Source organism: Catharus ustulatus, chromosome 6, assembly GCF_009819885.2.
Source record: "Catharus ustulatus isolate bCatUst1 chromosome 6, bCatUst1.pri.v2, whole genome shotgun sequence".
Classification (NCBI taxonomy): Eukaryota; Metazoa; Chordata; class Aves; order Passeriformes; family Turdidae; genus Catharus; species Catharus ustulatus.
In genome coordinates this window covers 23,093,456-23,116,136 of record NC_046226.1, presented here as the reverse complement: position 1 = coordinate 23,116,136, position 22,681 = coordinate 23,093,456, and the positions used below count along the sequence as shown (strand labels likewise).

The 22,681-nt window shown below is 42.1% G+C and overlaps 1 protein-coding gene across 3 annotated transcripts in view; it reads left to right on the top strand.

The window, feature by feature from the left end:
* Nucleotides 1-22,681, top strand: part of ESRRB (estrogen related receptor beta) — a 125,978-nt gene that overhangs the window by 64,835 nt on the left and 38,462 nt on the right. For all 3 annotated transcript variants that reach the window (XM_033062853.1, XM_033062854.1, XM_033062852.2), the window contains one exon: nt 21,167-21,576. In XM_033062853.1, the coding sequence (XP_032918744.1) occupies nt 21,167-21,576 (410 nt within the window). The remainder of the gene's footprint in view (nt 1-21,166; nt 21,577-22,681) is intronic.

The following is a 22,681-nucleotide window of genomic DNA, read 5'->3' as shown; positions in this document are numbered from 1 at the left end:
GTGTTGCAGTGTGTGCGTAAGCACTAATTTCAGAGACCTTTAATCTTGGCAGCATCTGTATCACACTGTCTGTGTCCTGTGTCTATTCATACTCTTTGCCAAAGTCATAAATGACAAAATGTTTTTCTTTTTTCTCCTGCTTACCTGTTGGCTTTCTCCTTTTGAGGTGTATCTGCGTCAGTGTGATCTAGATTGCCTATGACTTAGTTATTGGAACTTATTTTTCTGTTTCTGACAAATTTTAGAGTTTTCAGAGTTAATTTCTCTTCTACATCCCCTTCGCCCCCCATGGTCTCCACCTTCTTCTCATTGTCTCTCTAGTGAAATTGGCTACCCAAGACTGCATCACATGCCTGTTAGAGCCACTCAAGGTTCACTTCTCTCACCTCAACCAGGCCTCCCTCTATTCTGCAGTGTTGCTTTGCCCCAGACTGGATGAGTAAAAGCGCTTGAATTCTACCAGTGTGAATGATATATGGCTCTGCTATTCTGGGAAGCTTTGTAACATGAAGAAGCCAATATTGATGGTTTAATTACTTCCCAGGTCAGTGAGGAGGGCAAAGCTACTACTTAAGTGTATCTCCTGGGCAGTTCTGCAGTATCACCCTTTACTTGCCAAATTTAGGATCCCTATTGCCAAAGGCTCTTTTAAAAGGAAGTTCTAATAAGGAAACTTTCCTTGCTACCCAGGACCAGAGGAGGTGGCCTGTGGATGACTGACACTGGAAGTCTCTGTAATGTGAGGCTTCAACAAATCTCTGTTCACCATCTATTTGCCTGACATCCCCTGCAGCCATATGGCTCTGCTCAGACCCAAGCAATGTGTAATGCTCTCCACAACAGAAATGTTACTTCCTAGTTCCTTCCTTCCCCACCTAATGGCTGTGATTTAAACACTAACATTGCATCTTCACCTGTCTGAAGACTGCTGCCTCGGCAGCACTTACCTTTTTGTGACAGGGTGCTATTCAGCAGCCTACCCTCAATTTCCCAGGAAAATGGGACCACACATCGACTGACCCTGAAGGCAGCAATGAGAATATGTTGCTTGTTTGGGATTGTAGGAGATCCATTTCCCCATGTTTTCAGTTCTAGCTGTCCTGAAGTATTCACTGGAGCTAAAATGTGACAAACTGTTTCTGTAATGACAGGGGAGGAAATTGCTCTTTAAGAACTGAGACATCACTGAACATGTCAGATACGAGAATTCTTCTTGTCCCTTCTTGTGCAGGAATCTACGTTTCCTCAACTCGTCTTTCCTGCAGCCAAAAGTTCCAAAAAAAGAAAAAATTTCTGTCCAAAGATCGTCATCTTGTGTAAGAGTAGGCTCCAGACTGAGCTCCAGGTGAGGTAGATATTACTGGATGTCACACAGGATGTGTGTAGCCCTACATTGTTGAAAATGTTAACAATAATTAATTTTTTTCAAAAATGTTTTCCACATGTGTGTTTTGTCTCCTGCATTGTTTCTTTGCCTTTTGAGGTACTGTGGGAGGCTTATGCTGTTCCATGAGATCTCAACACAAAGCAAGAAAGTCTCCCCATGTAAGGTGCACATGGACAAGGCATATCAACGCTTCTAAGGCCAGCTAGTCTGCGGTTCTTTCCTTTCTTTATTTTCCGATGAGTGAGAGTACCAAATGGAACTAGAGCTTCATGTAGGACATGAAGCCAAGTCCTGAATATATCCTTGCTATATATTTATCACACTAGAACACTGTAAAATACACTGGGTGCTTGGAAAAAATACAACTATTTGTAAAAGACAGTGAGGAAGGTGTGTGATAATATTTATTGTTTTTTTTCTTAATGAAAATGTTTTCTCTCAGGATAAGAAGGAAGTTTGGTATCACAACTTGAAAGCATGAAACAGACACAGAAGACATTTTTCTTAAATTTGCATTATTTTCTGAGTTTAATGCCATTTTAATAATTTTAAGGCTATAATTTAGATTCTAGTATTTTGGGTACTTAAGTTTGGTGACACCCGTATGGCAGGTTTGAAACTAGTTAAATATGGTGGGCTGAGCACTGCAGGGGTAAATCTCAATAGACACTCTTAAAGTCATGTAACTCTCTGGAACTCCAAGACTGAAACGTCCATGGGCTGTGTCGGCAGGATGGCTTGATGTGGGACTCAAAGGTACCCATTCCTCCCTCCCAAGGCAGTGTGTGTATGTGGCTGTATTAAAAATACCTGTATTTGCATCCCACCCCCTTTCTCCCCTCACCACTTGTCAAAGTTCAACAGCCAGAAAGGAAGGAAGGGACTCCTAAGTGTCAGCCCTTAGGGTACAGCACTTGTCACCCACCCTTGGGAGGGCTGCTGTGCCTGTCTTTTCCCAGCTGGAGAGAAAAAACAGCAAAAAAGCTTGAGGCTCCATCCCAGTTCTGGTTCCAAGTCACAAGGTAGTATCAGCCCTAAAGTGGTCCATCCATGCTTTCCCATCTGAGGAACTTTCCTCTTTCTCCTAGTTGTGTGCTTCTATTTCTTCTAGTTGTGTGCTTCTACTGCCCAGGGTAGGTTCCTGGAAGAACGCTGCCTGTGACACAGCAGATCAGTGGGCACAGACCCAAGTCCCTGCTCCCAAGGATCAATATGATGCTGGAGTACAACACTGAGGCTGGCAATGCCTACTCCTTTCAGGTCTGGCATCAATTAGCTGCAGCCTGCAAATAGAAGTGGAGCAGTAACACTCTGCAACCTCGATAACCTGTCCTGAGGAGCCTGCCAGAGTCAAGGGGCTCCTTGCTGCCACTGCAGCCAATAGACCCATTTCATTAGTGTGGAAAGGTTAATTGCATTGAAAACTGCCATCATCCTCAGCACATGATCATTGTAGAACTCCACAGTGGTGTGAGTCCTGAAGCTGTCTCAGGGAAGCCCATCTGAGCTCTGAGAAAATTTTCTCAGCAAGGCTTCTGTGCAGAGCAGTCAGACCCCTACCTCTCACAATTCTCTTGCTGAGGTCCCTTTACTTTGCTTAGAGAAGTCTGGTGAATTTCAATTTTTGCAGTGATTTGTTTTGAAATACAGACTTTGTTACCTTAGCGAGCATCCTCTTGTCCTTTTGTTAGAAACAGCACCCTAGAAAGCAAGTAAAGACTAATGTTGGAGTCTGAGATTTGGATTTCTAATTTGTTTGAAATATTTTGAGGTATTTTTACTGAAAATATTAAAATGAAGCAGAAGATTATTCCAAGATCTGACACAAAAAAAACCTGGCATAGCCAGAATATTCAGAAATACCCTTATTCTCTGGTTAGTGGTGACTGAGCAATAGCTAGTCTATTAAATATTTAGTTGCAGCTTCTTTTATAAACCCTTCTGTCTCCCTTTCATCATCATCTTCTGTGGACCATCTTATGCAACATTATTTTTCATGTCAGAATATTGGTTTCAGAGAAGGAAACCTGCTGCCATAGATGAGAACTTCCATTGCTAAACAGAGAGATGAGGACAGAAGGATGTGAAGATGCTGGTCATGTAGAGCAGCTACTCTCTGAAAGGAGTCCTTTAGCCTACACTGAGTCACATCTTTCTCAGGATGCGGCTGTTTGTGGCATCTCAGTCGTGTGTGCCCAGCACCAGGTCAGTGCCTAGCATCTTGAGTGTAACTGCAGGGCACCTGTGTTGAAGAAGGAACTCTCCTTGAAGCTGGTCAGCTGATTTTTCACCTTACCCACTTCTTACAGATTCTTGTGACAGGCCTAAAAGGGTTCATATGTTCTCATTATGTCTAATTCTTAACATCTATCATGGCTCTGTAGCTCCCCTGTCTCCTCTGCCCTCTGTGCAGGAACCTCCTGCAGCCGTTTGAGAGGAAGTGAATGGAAGCAGGGATTTAAAGGTCAGAAGTAGGAAGGGGAGAGGAGGATGTGAGGGAGCATCTCAGGTTTGGGAGAGCTGTTTTGTGTTTTGAGGTGCTCTTCCAATGTGCACAGGGTTCTTGGTGGGAAGGGCACAGTGGAGAGCTTTCTCTTTAATACAGTGTGTGTTTTATCTCCGCAGACTTCTTGCAGACTTAGTTTAAAGATCTTAGCTCAATACCATTAGTGTATCTCTGCTGAAGGCCCTTTATAAAATTGATTAGAAAGTGGGCTTTTGCATGTGTGTGTGTGGGCTCTAATCTGATTTGAGTCCGAGATGGTATCTTTAATTCAGTGCATCGCGGCAACTAACTCACGAACTTCACCGAGAGTCAGAGCCCCTAATTTGGTTTGAGAATACATTAGCAAAACGAGCTCAGAAGGCCCCTTTTCGGGGAGAGGAGGAGGGGGTGTCTTGAGGGGGGCTTTGGGGGAGGATTGGAAGAATTGGCTTGACAGAGAGGAGTCGTGGATTTAAACAAGATCCCGGGCATGATATTCCTGCAGTGGGTCCCAGGGAAAAAAAAGGAGGAAAGAGAGAAGATTGATTGATTGATGGCCTTGCACAAACCATGGAGAACAAAGTGAACCTCAAAGCAGGCTTAACCCCTTCTTCCCATGCAAACAGATAGAATTGTCATGCTCTTTATCCAGAACTGTCTTTTCCTCTTCTCATTGCTTCATCCTGCTCTGTGGGCTATTGCTTTAAGCTGCTGCTTAAAACATTGCAGAAGTAATAGTATACTTTTGCTCTGGCAGATGATCCACACTATCAAAACTTTTTATGACTGATACAACTTGAATTAAAATATTAGACCACATGTATCTCCTTCCTTCCTCCTTACTTCCTGAAATAGAGGAAAAAAAACCCCCAAAAAACGGTTAGAAGGCAATAAATAGATAAGCGCAGCTGGTCTTTGCAGTGGGACAGGGAAGGTGGTGCTTTGCTCCAGGTGATATGTAAAAGCCAGCCCTGGGAATTGTTAGACTAAGTGGAGTAGCTATGTACATTCACTTACAGTTTTATATCTAGCCTTCATTCTTCAAATCCCGTATTCCTGTATGATATGTAGTGGGGGTTGTGGAGCAACCAGCTGGAGCGGGGACAGAGAGGGGAAGAAACTCTCTATATTCTCCACAACCCTTTTAAAATGAAGAATTATTTTAAGAAATTGTTAAAATAAATGAAGGAGTAACTCATCCTAGATTCTATTGGGTGCTATAGAAATACTCAAGATACAAGTAAATATTTAATTTGGAAATGTAATTAGTAAGCTGTTAAACACAAAATGTTTACTGTGTTAATTCGGTTTTATGGCTGAAATCTTACACACACAGATGTCAGCAAACTCCAAGTTCTGCCTCCTTCAGTAACAGTATTGTATTCCCCCTGCAGCTGGGTCCTATTTCTTCTTGCCAGGAATATAGTGTTCTAGGAGTTGCTGCCTTAAGTATTTTAACTGATACAATTCCATGTATTGCAAGGGAGCTTTACTGGGTTATACTCAGACTGGCCATTGATACAATTTCTGCCTTATAATTTCAGTGGAAGTTCTTAAATTGTGTTTGCAAAGCATTTACAAGATGTCCATTTGATTGCATGGGCAAGGCACTCCTGGACATAAATGACTAATATAATTTCACCTATGTGCTTGTGAGTGAAGTTGACTGAGTCATTGGTTTTTCAGTAAAAGTGCGTGTTTTGTAGTTACAATTCAGTATTTGTGTTTGTGACCCTCTCAGTGCAATGGCATGTTTAGGTTGGTTTAGGCAGAGTAACACCAGATCTGACTTTGGTGTATTCCAAAATTTTCAGCAGAGAGGTCCTTTATGATTCATGTCTAAATTGCATTGCTTGAGTATAAAATCAGCTTCAACCACAGCTACACAGAGGACACAATGTACTCAGAGAGGGTTTGTGACTCTTCTTCTAGAGAAGTGCATTTTTGCAGTTTCAGGAATGAGGAATCACAAAACCAAGTACCTCAGAAATGGAAGATTTTGGCAGTAGGTCTTGCTGCTCCTATTTGGGTATACAACTGGATTGATTCAATGCCTGAGATCAGCTGTTGAGCCCCCTTCAAATAAATATTTTGGCTAGTTTCATGCTCTATAGATAGTTTACCATATGCATATTTGAGATTCCTTTTTCTACCTTCTTTGATGAACTGCTGAGGTCAGCAATTTTATTTCAGTAACATGCTCTGATGAACTTTATTTCTATACCAGCCTTCCCATCCAGACAACACTGCAGTGCAGAGAAATAATCCAATTTTACTTGATTATTAATAATTACTCTCAGCTACTGTTTTTTCAGTTGATTGATTAGAATAAACACTGCTCTGGTGGGATATACTAGAATCCATAACTCTTCTTCCTTTTTTACTGCTACTTTAGCACAGGCTTCTTCAGGCACAATGTGAAGCAGGGGATTGTAATGCAAAGTGGCATTTAAAAATGTGCCTTCTTGCTGTTTTTTAACTAGGTGTGACCAAAATTCATTTATCTGAATTGGTGGAAGACTACAGGCCCTTAATAATGGCTCTGGTTTGCAAGCCAGTGCTTTTGCTAAACACGTGTTTTCTCCTGTTTAGTGTTGAAGCTGGACAAAACAACTCCTATTTTTGTTTTACTCTTCTAAACTGATCAAAGACTTTAGGTTTGCAGGAATGTGCTTTCTTCTTATGATCAGGTCCCTATCCAACTGGTTGTGTATCCCTCCAGGAAGGTTTCAGGCCATAAGTCTCTTTGGAGGAGGGATCTCACCTTGTACTTAAGTAAGGTTTTTACTGTACCAAATTTGACAGTTTATTTTTTTTTTATTTGGAGGGAACATATTACAAGGCACCCTCTCAACAACTCGTGGCCTGAAACCCTATCCAGCAGTTCTGCAGGGACAGAGGAACTTAAAAGTGTTTGCAGATTTGTCAAGAACTTAAACACATCAGCTAAATTATGCACAAAAAATATAGGAAGACTAACACTGAGGTTCGTGTTTTCACCAGCTTAGTGCACAGTCAGGAACAACCTCTCCCAGCACTGCAATCCAGTTGCTGTAGCTCCCTTGCTGATTCAGCCTGTTTTGTACCATATGCTGTGAATGCCAAGGGGTGAACAGCACAGCATCCAGTACCTCAGAAAGTCAGAACAGGCAGCTCAGGTGTAGCTAGGAAGAGCAGTGATTTTCTTACAGAGTAACTGCTATTAACCCTGTGGCGTTCTCTCTGTGAAGGTGTTACTTGTAGCTGTTTTGATTTGCATCTTGGGCTCCTTAAATTCATTCTGGTTTGAGAATAATGCAATTTCCCATTGGGAAAGTGGGAAGTGAGTAGATTGATTTAACATGAACAGAATTTTCCTTGTCTTTGCAAGCAGGAAAGTTTTCAGAGGCATTTTGGAATTTTAATCCATATTAGATATTTTTAAGAAGCGTGTTGCTGTTGAATTTCCTCTCTGGAGTGAACTGAACAGAGTGGGGAAGCCTGTTAGAGCTGGCAGCACATGACTTCAAAGATATACTCAGGCCAATGGATGTCACCTGGAGATGGAGATGTATGAATGGATGCACTGTACCCTGTGATTTGCAATGTGTGGACAGGGCCATCAATCTGTGCAGTGTGACTGGTAGGAGAAGAGTGTTTGTTAGTGTAAGTGGGAATTTCTGAGAAAGTCCTCTATTGGGAAAAGTTTGCCTTCCTTTCCTTCCCAGGAATATTTGAAATAAAAGCATGTTTGGAGGAATGGTTAAACACTAGAAGACAAGTCTCCAGAAATCCGGAGATTGTGGGATAGCTGCAGTGTTCGACATTCAGATGACCTTTCAGATCCTGAGGTCTGGTCTGTGTTCAGATCAATAGGAATCACAATTTGATTTCAACAGGAGTTGGAGCAAGGCTTAAATGAAGAGCCAGGATACTGTAACAACTACTTCTGATTTATTTCCCCTGTAGCTAGAAAATTCTGGATAAGATTTAGGTGTCAGGTAAGATACTTATACTCAATTCCAACATTTTTTCCTCAGCGAGCTGTAAAATGAAGCATTTTTTGTGGGTCACAGAGATGCTAAGAAGTAGCACTCCTTACCATGAGTGAATGAGAAAGAAGCTTCATTCAGGCTCTCATCAAAGTGGATAGACTGTCCAGGTCAATTTTTGTAAACCGATAGGCAGCCAGGATTTCAGAGCTTCTGATCACATGCCAGCAGCGATTTCATTGTGATGCAGAAGGAATGGGGTAAAGCTTAAATGGCACCAGATGAAAAGTGGAACTGTGTTTCTCCAACAGCACTCAGCTTTCAAATCAAGGGGACTGATTTTTGGCTGCAGATGCTGCTTGACACATGGTTAATCTCTGAGTAATACAGGATAACCATTTTGTGTGAGTTGAATGGCACATATTTCATGGCACTCTTGAAATTCCGGAACTTTTATGTAGAATTCCACCTTTTCGGATGGTTTAGATGCAGTTTATCTTCCAGTCCCAATCTCTCTATATTGCCTGGCTAAAGAAGATAGCATGAAGTGTCAAAACATTTCTGTGTACATTAGAACACAGATATTTCTGAATGTATGTAAGTAAAGAGACCTACTGGGTGAAGCACAAACAGGGCTGTGTGGAAAACAGGGAAGGGAGCTGCATGGAAATTAAAGTCTTGGTTCACAGAATATTTGTTGTTTGACAGTGTTATTTTGCCACAAATGTGACTGCAACCTGAAATTTTAGGCAAAGTAGAAATTCCAATGAAATTAATTTTGAAGAAAGTTCCGGTATTTTGTTTAATTTTCTTCTTGAAGCAGTGTGTGATTAGTTCACCAAACAACATGAGGCACCACAAGACAGGCTAAACAAAGTGCTAGGAGCAAAGTAAAGTCAAACATCTAATTTTTTTAGAGTTGCTTTTGAAGTACTACAGGAAAAATACATTGCCAAAATTGACTTGGTTCTGTAATGAAACAGAATAGCATTTTTACACAAAAATTATTTTTTAATGAGAAACTTATAGTGAAGTATAATTGCAAAGGAGGATAGAAAAATGAGTTGTATGGACGTGTGATCAGGAGGCAGCTGGTGTGTGAAATAGCATGTGGAGAGATGGAGATAGGATTAGGCAGTATTAGAGATTAGGTTATTGTGTAGACTGGGTCACAGGGGACTGGGCTCAAAGTACAGTGAGGTGTAGAAGGAGGTCAGAATTGGTGTGTGTTATAGAAACAGATTTGCCAAGCCAGTGTTTTCTTCCTCTGGCTAGCTTGCTCGCAGAAAACACTAACTCACACAGCTTACACAGGAAAACTGGAGAGCTGTGGTGCTGCAGAAAGAGGTTCAAATTCTGCTGATAATCTGGAGCAGAGGACATCATGTGAGCATAGAATTTGTCTGTCCATCATTCCATTTGTGGCCACCATGAATGGTTACCACAGTCATCTGCACGCTCCATTCTTTTAGTCGTAGTTGCTGTTTGACTCTCAAGATGTTCCTGAGGGGTAGATCCTGGGGGACCACGTCAGCAGGAGGAAGCAGTGTCCTGGAGTGCTGCAGTGACTTGCTGAAGTCTATAAGAAGATCAGCATTGAGGCTGAAATTGGACTTTGAGATATTTTGGCTGCATTTTAAGGGCTGAGGACACTGTAATTCACTGCCCCACGGCGTAAGCACAGAGCCAGTGACTAGGAGCCACAACATGTATAGGGGTCTTTGGGCTGTGTTTGGGGCATGGTTACCTAGTGGTGATCAACATGTAAATGATTCCCAAAACTCTGCTCCTAAGAGTGGGCAGAGAGGCAGATCTGGGAGGGTAAGATGTACAGTATAGACTGGTTAGAGGGAGATGGGGTGGGACACTGACTTAGTTTGCCAAGGGCAGAGAGAACTGGAAGGCTGGGCACACAGAGCAGATGAAGTGTGAGTGTGTGGAGTTATAGATCCTGTCTTTATGCATCACATTGATCTCATTCAGTGTGTTATACTTAGCATTTTGTTTATATAATCTCAGGATGTTACAGGGGTTTGTTTATTTTTAACTCCTGGATGACAGGCAATTTCAGTCTAAATGCTGTCTGTTTATAAATGGGAGAAATTTGTCCAGGCCTGGCAAAAGATTTTTTTCCAAAGGCTTTCTGGAAATTGAGAGAAATGCTTTTGCTTGACTTATCTTGTCAACTGGGAGCAAATCCAGACAATCTGCATGGGATGGTGAAAGCACTGACCACTATTTGCATGCAATGGTAAATGATGGTGTCACTGTTGCTTTTTCTTTAGGACTTTAGGTAGGAAAAAGAAAGAGGGGTAAGGTTTATTCTGCATCATGCAGGAGTCTGGTAAAACCAGCCACTTGGTGAAGTATGCCACGTAACTAGAAGAGTTTGGGACTAGAAGCTGTCTCATCACCCCATGGTCATGCCTGGCCACTGCTGGTGGCAGCTCACTGACTCAGTATTTGTGTTGTGTTTCTTATTGTAGGCAGGGATTGAGTAGAAGCAGTCTGTGGATTTGGTGCAGGATTCCCTGATGTAAACAGAGTGCTGAATTAATAGAGATCAACACCTACCAGAGATTTTAGCGACACCTCTGGATGCCCCTTTCTTTCTGTATCACCACCAGATTCTCCAGAGGCAGTCATATTTCCCAAAAAAATCCAGCAAGAATTAACAGGGTTTTCTTCCTGCAGGTTTAGATATTCTGTGTGTATCTCTAGGACCTACTGAACCCTGGTGGAGCTAGGCTTCAGAACTCGCTTTAGAATTGACCCTGTTTGCCCTGATGGGTTGCAGTGCTCACTGCTGGCTTGTCACCAGACATTGATTTCTACTTCCCATTGCTCTGAACTCTTGCATGGCTCACACACAGAGAGCTCAGTCTATCTGCTATGAGCTGTTGGGGTTGTCCAATGGAGGGAAAGTCTTTGGCTTTCAGGATCTCTCACTGTCAAAATATCTGGTAAAGCTGTCTTGTTGCCTCCCCCTACCCCTTGTCCAGGTTGCTCACATCTTCTGTTCTGCATGTGTCTGTTCCCCTTCAGCCCACTGCTGTCTGCCCATCATCTTCTGTCTCTGTGCATCTAATGGAGGTTGGTAATCCCGTTAGGTGCTTGCAGCGGGTGCTGCCGAATTTGCTTGCAAACGCCTGTGCCAGGTCGAGTGTCATTGCCAGCAGCACTCTTGGCGGGATGAAGGTTGCATTAGCGAACAGTAATTGAAATGCAAAATAACATTTTGATCGAGCGAGCAGGCTGTTTATTTATCAGATCAATAGCCAAAATGCCCCATCTGGAGAAGTCAGCGTGATAACAAGTGATAGCATTCCAAGGGCAAAGGGAACAAGCGCAGCGGGGAGGACACGCCGGCAGGGTGGGCTGGTTTCAGTTGGGTCACACCAGGCCATCAGTTGCTGAAATTTGCTTCTTTTTGGGTCCTTACTTTGAAGAGGGTGGGCCCCCTCCTAGTTGCACCAGCAAAGGTTGCCAGACCTCTGGAGAGAGAGCAAGCTAAAATGTGGGATAGGACAGATTGCAGACATATGTAAAACCATGTGAGGTCTTCTTCCTCCCGTGCTCTGATAGAGACAGGAGTGTGCCTCAAGGTGCAGGCTGCGGATGATGTGGCTCAGTTAGGCAGTGGTTTTGATTGTTTCTGCTTTACTGCATTATGTTTGCTATAAAGGTCTGACCACTCAGTGATGATCAGGAGGTATGAAGTCATAGCTTGGCTCCTATAGCAAAGCTACTGGAATGGCATCTAGGTGCATGCACACGATGAGGAAAGGAGAGATGTGAGAGAAGGGGGTTGTGCATATTTACACAATAAATTTATGCATGCACAGATACCCTACAGAATGAAGCTATGTAACATTTAAAGCTATCTCAGAAAGTGTAGAAGCAGGTGTATAGCTTCTTTGCTGGTGTCTGACTGCCTGTCTGCTTTGCTATGTCTGTTAGGTTCTGCTTAGCCATTGACAGGGATGCTAAAGAATGGAAGAGGAAGAGAAACTGAGGTTAACGAGATTGCAAGCTTACATTCTTTTCTTTCATATCCAGAAACAGTAACAGACAAAAGTGAAAACTTAATTGGATAAGAAAATAATCTATTAATGATGACAAAAGGATTCTTTTTGTGGGGTTTTTGTAATCACATTTAAATTTTCCTACAGTGATGCCAATTTTGGAGGAAAATCAAAGTAATTCAAAAGTATTTTGCTTCAGAATTTGTTTTGGCTGAACTGTGATTTTTAGGGAGGTTTTGCTTGGTTGGGGTGTTTTTTTTAAACTAGAGAAAGGAACATGCAAGTTTTGCAGAGTATTGGTGAAAATTATGTGTTTTTTCTGCTATATGGTTTCTGTCTAATGAGCAGTTTGTTGATCTCATCTCTTGGTTCAGGCAAGTAAGAATGCAGGACACTGTGGGACCTCAGGTAGGGTCAGACTTGAGTGGACAGGAAGCTGCTTTGTCAGTCAAAGGAAACGGGGACAATGAGAAAGATGGATGAATGAAATGGATTTACAATAAGTTATGGGGGTTAGAAGCTGGAATTTAGGTCAGATACAGCTGCCTACTTAATATACACAGTGTGTGCTAAGAGATCTGCTAAATAGTTACCCAAGGTGGGAGTTTAGAGACTCAGCAAAACTGAACCTTGAGGTTATTCTAAATAGGCAGCTAAAGATAATCCTGTATGTTACGTTAGTGTAAGGTGTGCAGAAGAGAACCTCTGTTTCCATGTGTGACCTATTCTCCTTTACAACTGTTGTATTCATTAGCAGAAAAGGATCCTGGTCCACAGTTAATCACAGTCACCTTGCTTTGCCCCTGCATCATCTTAGAAATCTTTTCTGGAGAGTCAGGGTTAAAAAAAAATCAAATTAAAAAGCACTAATTGTCCTTTGTTATTTCCCCTGCTGTAATTTATATGGAACTAATTTCAGTTAGTTTTTCAGGATCTGTCAGGTTTTGAGCAACGTTCTAATGGTGAAGCACTTAGTTATAGATTTCTCTAAGAGCTACAGGTGGAATCTAGGCAAAGTCCATCTAATATGTCTGGATTGTCTTGGCCAGGGAGGGAGAAGGAGGCAGAATCCCACTACAACTGTATGTTGAAGCGAAAGAAATTGAAACCTTCCCAAAAAGTATTACCAGCTTAAACCCAGAGATTTTCTGAATGCATCCAGGTTGAATAAAATTCAACTTCATATTTCATCTTGATAAAGCCAAAATCCTCCTTTTCGGTAAGCTAGTATTCCTAAAGAAATGACAATTACTAAGTCTCTTCGCACATTTGTTTCTAGGGTGATGTCTTTGATATGTATCTCCCATCCTAACTCCTTCCTCAAACACTTAGAAAAATTAAACAATACTTCTGGGTTTCTCTTTATTCATGCCACTGTTCACCATGAATTGTAGGCAAGGTTGAAGGGGGATGTCTTCAATGAATATCTTGAAATGCAAGGAGGTGCGGGCTGAAGAATTTGTACTGGTGGCAGTTTTCTCTCAGAAATGCTGAGGATACTGAATCAAAAGTCTCTGAGAGATGAGATGTTGAATGAGGCTGCAATGCAAAAGTAAGCGTGATATGAATGGCAGTGCTAGAAGTTCTCCTTTCCTTGCTCAGCTGAGAAGGTGGAAGCAAAATTCTGATGTGTAAGTGTTTGAAATGTGCTCTACTGAGCCTCCTCTGCATGGGTCTCATTCACAAGTGTCTGAAGGACACTGAAGGTGCTTAGAGAGATATAGATTATAAGTGCTCTAGATAGGCAGAGTATAAAGAAAGACACTCAAGAAGAAATGAAGGTCTAGCTGAGCATTTCAACAGGGATTGAGTTGCAGCTTTGCTGTGTACAGGCAAAGTTGTTGAACTGCTGTGAATGTAGAAGTAGTGGGGTAAGTGGAAATGTGCAACACAGAATGATAACATTGCGGGGAAAGGATGGTGGTAGAACTTGGATAAATAGTGAACAGCAAGTCAGCCCTGTCCTTGTTTTGTGATATCAACAATACGTATAAGCAAGAGGCATTAGCTCAAGTGCTAAAGCAATTCACTCTGGAGGAAGTGTCATTTAGTACACCAGAGGGCAAGGTACCTTCAAAAGGCAGTGTGTTAATAAGAGAGTGAACTGATAATGTGTGTCACACCTCCAGATTAATTGTCACTTCATCTATGTAATACTTTTTACCATTTACTAACAAGACTGTTGTTGTAAGGGTGAAGAGATATTACAGTAATGAGGAGAGGGATGAAGGCTAGTAGGAAATCCATAATGACTTCTCCCCGTGAGAGTCTTTTTTATTTATTAAACAACCCCCCCCAGACAATTTGCTGTGGCAGCTTTTTTCAGCATGAGCTAACTTGGGCTAGAGAAGATCTACTGATATGCAGCTGGGCTCTGGTTATGCAATGGGTCAAAGGGATAAAATATCTACTGGGCATAAGACAAGCAAGTACTATTTGTGTAAGAGCCAGAATGTGAGCATTAGCTTGTCCAAAGACAAGTATGTAGTGTTGGGGAGGGGGGCATGTATTATTGACAAATGCCTTGAAAACTGGCTGTCTGGGGTTTGCCACACTCTACAGAATAGGAGCACAACCCATGCAAGCCAAAAGGAGCCATCTCTAGGGAACATGACAAAACTCTTAGAAAGCAGATCTACACCCCAGAGAAAAATAGTTAAATCTAGCTGAGCTCTGACTCTTGTCCTTTATAGCAATGCAAAATACTGTGATTGAAACAAAAAATCTCTAAAGCCCATGCACTGTTTATATTTATGATCATGCCCATCATGCTGGTACTACCCAAGCTCTTGCCTAGTCTCAGAAAGAAATTGAATTTGTCTCGGGAACAGAATATGTTCCTGTAGGGCAGAATAAGCTCTGAAAAGATTCCTGAAATGACTGAGTTACCCACAGTTATCCACTGGACAGGAGTAAAGTGGCATGTTGGCAGATCCCATTATTCTTGGACTGTTGAAGAGAGAAAAGCTGTCAGTATAAAGTCTCTAAATGATGGCTCTCTCATCTGAAGTCCATATGGGGTAGAGAAGCATGAGAAACCAGTGTGGGTGCTGGTCCCTTTCCTCCGTTCTAGCACTTTAGTGGATGTTCTCAGTGAAGCAAGGGTGGGAACATGTTTGTGAGCTGTCCATGGTAAAACCAGGCCGACCAACAGGTGTGGCTCAGCTCTATGACATTAACTCTTTGCATAAGTGATCTAAAATGACACTGGTTGTTACTGCAGCTGTCACATTTAGCCTGACACTTGGAAAACATTATTTCTGTCTTCTGTATCTAAAAAAAACCCTGACAAAATTTGGCCTGCTGGAGTGGCAGCCCGTGTTTGAGAAGCTGACCTACATTGTTTGTCAGTCTGCTGTAGATTGCAGAGCTCTCTCCTGTGGCCCACAAAAGACAGAGAATCTATGTTGCCCATGATGTGCACATCCCATTTACACATGCAGTGCAAGTTTGGCCATCGGAACTGACAAATACCGATAACAGAAATAGGTCTGTACCACAGAAGAGAATGGATATTTTATCTCTCTTACCATTGATATTTCTGCAGATTAAAGTGACTTTTGTTTAAAAATTTCTGTGCAACCCAAAGTGTGCTTTTGTCACCAGCTGGTGCCTGAAGTGAGCAGCTTCATACTGGGAGAATTCTTAGATTTTGTCAGTATAACTTAAATCTACTGTGAGGACTTCAGGACTGAAGTGCAGTTCCACAGGTACAGCCATATGGCTCCTGGAGGTTACAAGCTGTACAGTCATCTTATCTGCAGGGTTTTCCAGTTTATGGAACTTCAGAAAAATCAAGATTTTGTTCTGTCTGGAATCCATTTCCAGAGTAAGAGCAACCAAAAAAAAAGCCAATTTCTGACCTTTTACAGTTCTTCTTGTGCCCAGAATAAGAAAGATTTTTCCTGAGGAGAGCCTGAGTGTTTTCTTTTTCTCTCCCTCCACCAGCTGATACTAGTTCTACAGTATTTCAGTATTTCAGTACTCATTTTAATGATAATTTCAGTCTTGCTGTGGGAAATCTCCAGCATGCTGAGTTGGTGACTTTATGACTAAACCAGAAAATACTGGTGAAGGGAGTGAACTACATGGCAGAAGGTATGCCTATTCCTTACCTTTCTTCAGGAAACTGGAGTATAGAATTGATCTATCCTTGCATTTCCTACTGAAGATGAGGTTTCTGCCACTAAGGAAGCTCAGCAGTGTTGTCACAAAACTTTTTTTCATCCAGTTTTGGAATAGTGAGTGCTACTTCGAGAATGCAGAAGGTCAAATACTTAGGTTTGCATGAGCACTTCAGTGCTCAGATATATTAAGTTACTGAATTATGTATACCTTTAGCTGATAAAAGTTCCTCTGGGGGAAGAAGTTACCTTCTGTTACAAACCTGGGTGTTCTGCCTGTCCTGCTAAGCAGATGCGAGTGGTGGATATTTTTTTCCTCACTTATACACAAAGACTACTGAATTATTGTAATTTCCAAATCCAGAAGTGGGGTAAAGAGATGAATGTAGCTACAAGTTACTGTTTCATGCAAAAATAATTCTGAAGGATGTGCAATAAAAAAGCCTTACCTGTGTCAATCCCAAACTTGTAATCCTTGATATTTAAATGAATGAAAATCAGGGGCACTACTGCCTTAATTTTATAAATCTAGTCTCCTGTCCCTTTCTGTTCCTCCCCATCTAGCAATCTTTCTGTCTCCTACAATTGGTGTTCTTCTCAAAAGATCATTAAACTCATAAGCCTTTAATGGCTAAATACTAGCCATTGCAGAGAAATAGCAAAAGATGAAAGGCTGGAGAAGAATTGAGGAAACTGGTAACATTAACCAACATTGCTGCCTAAAGGAGAGAACTCTAATGGATAAAAACCTAAAGCACAATCTTGACTTGGTCTAAACCTGTGTATTTACATTCAGAATCACTGAGGTCAGAGCATGCTTGTCTGAGGGCAGTTACAAGCACGTAAAGGCTAACAACACTGTTAGTGATAAACAGCAGTGGGTTTATGAAACAGGAGTACAGCAGACAATAACCTTTCTTGATGCAATTAGATAATTAGTGGGCAAAGGGAATGCAGTGAATAGACTAACTCTGGACCATGCATAGGCTTTTGACACAAAGCTGTGCAAAATCTTGTTAGGGAAATTAGATCAAATTGGTTTTGATACAAATCCTGTGAAATGAATCATGGATTAAATGACAGAGTGGAAACAGAAGGACTAGAGATATTCTTTATCCTTCTGCAAAGATGGTATCCAAAAGGACAGTGCTTTTACTGTAAATGCTCATTAGTGACCTGGAAGAAACGTAAAAGTGATCACTCAAATTTACAGTTGACAGAACAAAAAAAAAATCAGCATTGAAAAAAAGAGGAACTAGGCTGAAAAAATGAACATTGTGAACAGACTTTAGTAAAACAAGCGATAATGAGCACTTGTGTAGTTCAAAGATGATTCTGGATCTACTTTGGAACAAGGAGAATCTCCAAATTTCATGTTGTGCAGAGCACAGTGGCAAAAGCAGCTTATGTTCAGAGAGGTCCCAAAGAGACAGGCTATCAAATTGTGTGAGCTGATGTGCAATCTGATGTCTGGCAAAGCTACTGCTCAGTTGGTCCATATGTCCTCCTGGCTGTGTGCTTTCCAGAGTGACTCTCCCCTGTAGTGCTGCAGCATTGCACTGTGCAGTTCAGGGCACCTTGCTGCAACAGAGACCCAGAGAAGTTGGAACAAATCCAGAGAAGGACCACAAAGATGCTAAAGGGATTAGAATGAATGACCTATGATGAGGAAAGGTGAAAAGAACGAAATGTTTAGAACCTCTAAGCCTGTTACATGGGCACAGAAATAGTAACGGAGTTTCCTGTGCCAGCACGGAGGAGAGTTGGATCAAGTCTCTCTCCTTTTACATTCCTATTAAGGTAACTAGAGCCAAGCAAAATGGCTGTTCATCACTTTGAACTCTTTGCAAAAAACATTTAGCTGTTCTTCTTAAAGTTCAAGATGTTGTATCTCATTGCCAGGGGACACTCTGACTGTTTAAGAATCAGCACAGGATCTCCATGAGACTTGCAGAAAGTCAGAGGCCAGAAAAGGAAAGCACATGCTCTGGAATGGCCAGAGTCACCTTAGCTGTAATCTTTGATCTATCTTGGTGTTCAGGGTTTTTCTCTCAAGCATGCATTCACTTCCAACCAGAACTCACTATGTTCTGCTGCCTGCTGGAAGGGAACAGGAGGGTCCTCAGCTGTAAGGACATAGGGGGCTTGTTTCTTGATTCATGATCAAACATTCACTCTTTGTATGCCTTGGGGAAGGAAGATTCCTTATTTCCCCATGCTTTTTTATTTTCCTTTTCTCCCCCTTTTTAAAAAATTTATTTTATTTTTAATTTTTAGGTGGTTTTTTTTTTGTTTTGTTTTTATCTTTTTTTTTTTTCTTTCCACTGAAGGAAAATACCTTGGTAAGCCCTCTTGAGGTCATCCATGAATGTTGGGTTATTTGACAAACAGAGTTGAGATTTGGGCTCCACTGACAGAATCTTCCAGTACAGTTCATTTCCCTGTCATTCCTGTTTCATAGTGTTTTCCTCTGTCTACCTTAAAAATTACAACTCCAGCTGCTCTTACCATGGAGTTCCACAGTGCAGAACAGTTTTATGGTTGTTTTGCCTTCCATTTTAACCTTAATCTCATGTTGCTGTGTCCAGTCATCTTCATTTCTTTACCACAGATGCACTTCTTAGGTAGGGAGAGGTTTCAGAACCCGCACAGGAGGTTTCAGCTTTGCTGTGAGATGCTAAGATCTAGTCTCAGCTAGCAAAGTTTCATCTTCCTTCACACAGTCAGCTGTCGTTACACCAGAAGATCTGCAATATGTCTAAGTGCCCTGTGGGAATAGAGATGAATGCACCTGCAGCAATTTCTGTAACTGCTCCATGACCTCTAGTTCATTGTGGCACTCCGGGCAAAGCACGGGCATTTATCAACTCATTACACTGTCTCTGAGAGGGCCCAAGCCCTGGATTCCTCTCAAGTAACACCAGGCAAAGCAGCTGAGGAACGTGAGATGCCTGCCCATATTCTCAAGGTCAACAGTCTTGCCAAAAAACAAACTTGGCTGATCGATCCCAGAGATAGGAGATGAGGTCAAACTTTGAGGAGGAAACAGAGAAGGGAAAATTAGGAGATACGTAGGTCAAATGAGATCATACGGATGCAGGACTGTGAATTTGCTGCATATCAAACATCTATATTCCTATCAACAGACACACAGATGTGATATATAAAAGTGTGCATTCCAGTCTTGCTGATTCACAGAATGTTTTGTCCTGTCCCCTGGCAGATTTGACCTCTTGGCAGAAGGAGCTGCCACAAATACCAGGTAAATAGGCTGAAACTGAAATAGAAATAGAAATTGCCCACATGACCATGATGTGGAAACTTTAAACAAGCAGAGCTTCCAAGAAGAAAAGTCAAGCATTTCCAGCCAGTCAGAATTCTTTGGCCATGTCATCAGGAAAATGCATGTTTAGTTTTTCTTAAAACCTTTGACAAATTGTCTTGCTGAAGGGAAAATTTAACCTCTCAGGTTAATACTATTATCAATTAAAAGGTGTCAGAGACCCTACTCAGAAAAGAAAGAGAAGTCAATTTTCAGCATGATAAAGGTTAACATGCATCACCCACAAAGATCAGTATTGTGGTGTTTGATCCATGTGTTAATGATCTGGGAAGTGGGTGAACAATGAGACTGCAGGTGAAATCAAATTACCAAGGAAGACTGAAGAGCTCCAGAGGATTCTAGTAAAGCTGGGTGTGTGGACTGCACAGCATAGTGGCAGATGAAATACACTGTTGACTATTGCAAAATATTGCACACCAGAAGGATTAATTTGATTTTTCATACATCTTAATGGATTCTAAATTAAGTGTAGCAACTCAGGAATAAGATGGAGTGTTGCAGTAAGTACCTTCTGATACTATTTGTTGAAGAAATAGTAACAATTTAGATTTTCATTTAAAGAGGGGAAAAAAGCAAACACTGCAAGGAGTTACATAATACGTAGACTGAAAATAATATTGAAAATATTGTAACGTCACAAGGTAATTGATGGCGTGCCTTTGTCTTGACTACTGTCCAGACCTTCAGCTGGAGAAGTGATGGAGCAGTGCCAGTTTCATGCTGCTGAGGAGCTGGCTCACTGAACTCTGTTCTGGACTGAACAGAAATAGCCAGACTAGAGGAAGTTCAGAGATGGATGATGAAGCAGATAAGAGATCTGCAAAAACTTCTGCATGAAGAGCAATCATATATATATATATATATATGTAATGAAGAGCTGAATGAGGAGAACATGGCAAAACTACGTTTCCTGAGGAGAAGAGTGAGGAGATGTTCAGGGAGCTTGACAGGCTGCAAATATATTATAGGCAAATAAAACTGGGATTTGTTTGTTCATACACTGCACAAGTAATCCCATTGCTGTAAATATCATAAAATTTAGCAATCTTCCAAAAAAAGACTGAACACTTTTATAAAGAATAAGGCTATCTGTGACTAAAATAAATACAAAGAGCTTGAAAAGCTGGTAAAGTTCTTATCATAAACTTAAGAGTATAACCTCTCTTTAAGAAGTGGGAATCCGTGTGTCCATGCAAAAGCTCAATACTAGTACACAGAGGAAAGATTGAGACAAAAGAAACTTTTGATCAGATCATTTTCCTTCTGTTTCTAAGTTCCTCTTTCAGTGATGATAGTGCAGCAGGGTGGGGTAGAAGGTGAAGTGGGTGAGAGGAGTCAAACTTGAAAATTAATCAAAAACTTCTGTATTACAAATGAAAAAATGAAAATCCAATCTGAGCAGGTCCTTTCTACAGAGTCTGCTACTAAACCTTTTGCATAAATCCAGGACAACCCATTTTCCATTAACCAAACATCTTTTTCACCTGGTCTGCCACAGGCAAACTTGTTTCTTTCCGCTGTCTTGGGGTATTTGGTGCTCTGGATAGAACGTGCTTCATCAGCATTCATATGCCTTCACAGCACTGCAGCCTGTGAACAGCCCGAAATTGTGATCTACACAAAGAGCTTTGTCTTTACTCTAGTGTGAGTCTGTGAGGAGCAGGTGGGCTGGTGTTAGTCAAGATATTCCTGAAGAAGAAACTGCACGAGGTTGAACTGCCTGAGCCAAATGGAGTTGGACTGAGGTGGCAAAAGGAGGGCTCTCTTTTGACTAAACCTGGAGCCAGGTTTCGCCAGGCAGTTGCTGAGTGCCTTTGCTCTCTCCCTGCAGGCTGCTCGGCAGAATGGCCACGGAGGAGCGGCACCTCTCCTCCAGCTGCGGGTCCTTCATCAAGACCGAGCCCTCCAGCCCGTCCTCTGGCATCGACGCCATCAGCCACCACAGCCCAAGTGGCTCCTCCGACGCTAGCGGTGGCTACGGCATCGCCATGGGCGGCCACCCCAACGGCCTAGACTCGCCCCCCATGTTCAATGGCACGGGGATTGGCGGCGGGTCCTGCCGCAAGCGCTACGATGATTGCGCCAGCGCCATCATGGAGGACTCACCCACCAAGTGCGAGTACATGCTCAATGCCATCCCCAAGCGGCTGTGCCTGGTGTGCGGGGACATTGCTTCTGGCTACCACTACGGCGTGGCTTCCTGTGAGGCGTGTAAAGCCTTCTTCAAGAGGACTATTCAAGGTATGGTGGGAAGGAATGGAAACTGAGGCATTCACTCCATAGAAATAAAGGGACGTGGCCCCAGACATTGCCGAGACTGCGGTGTCATATAAAAGGGGAAAAGGGAGAATGATTGCAATGCACCTAGCTCTCCCTCCTTTTGTATGCTTCCTCTCTCCTTCTGCTCAGTTCTGGTCCTTCCAAATCAACATGGACATGGAGTTAGGCTATGTGATGGTAGGAACCTTTGCCAAGTTCCATGCCTGACTGGCTACCAGATCCTGGGTATCTGGACTAGTGAGTCTTCCTGCCTCTGCTAGTGGCACTGATACTATGAGAATGTGGCAGCTAGTGGTGTAAGGCCTAGAAAGGAAATGCTTTGCCTTCTAATGGTGTTTTAAGGCCCATCTCTTGCCTCTGCCAAGTGATGGAATTTATGTAGGCATATCTGCACCTTGAGGTGAAAGCTCCAGCATTACAGGAGTAGAGAAACTCTTTGTCCTACCAGTCCTGATATGTTAGCCATGAACTCCAAACCTCAGCACAAATCTGGACAGAGAACTTTTATGAGAGTAATTATTTTTCTCCTTTTCCAGTTTCACCAATCTTTTTCATTAAGATGCAGATTCTTTGAAGATAAAAAAAACTAGGCACTGAAGAAGATGAAGTTTTTGTCAGCCTTACTAAGGACGAGCAGTTTCTCAGGCAATTTTGAAAACCTCAATGCATGTGTGTGTAGGTGAATTAGAATGTGTTGGTCCCTCATGTACAATTCACGTATGAGGAATATGGCTGTGTCCTGACTGCCAAAAGTGTGCTTGCAGATGTGCGCATGTGCAGCTACAATGTAAACAAAAGCAGGAGCACATCCAAACAACCTCCAATACCCATGGATGCTTGGCTATGCTTATATGCACATGCCCTGTGTGGGCAAACATGCCTGGACATACAGATACTCCCTTTCTTTTCTCCACTAACTGGAAAAAGGACAGATCTTTCATCTTCCAGTGGAAGCGTAGTGGGTTTGCCCAAGTATGGTGTGCTGACTGAAGGCAGGTCTGGGGAGCAGGCAGCTGGGCATGGACTAACTCAGCTGGCTAGAGTTAGCCCATTAAATCAATACTTC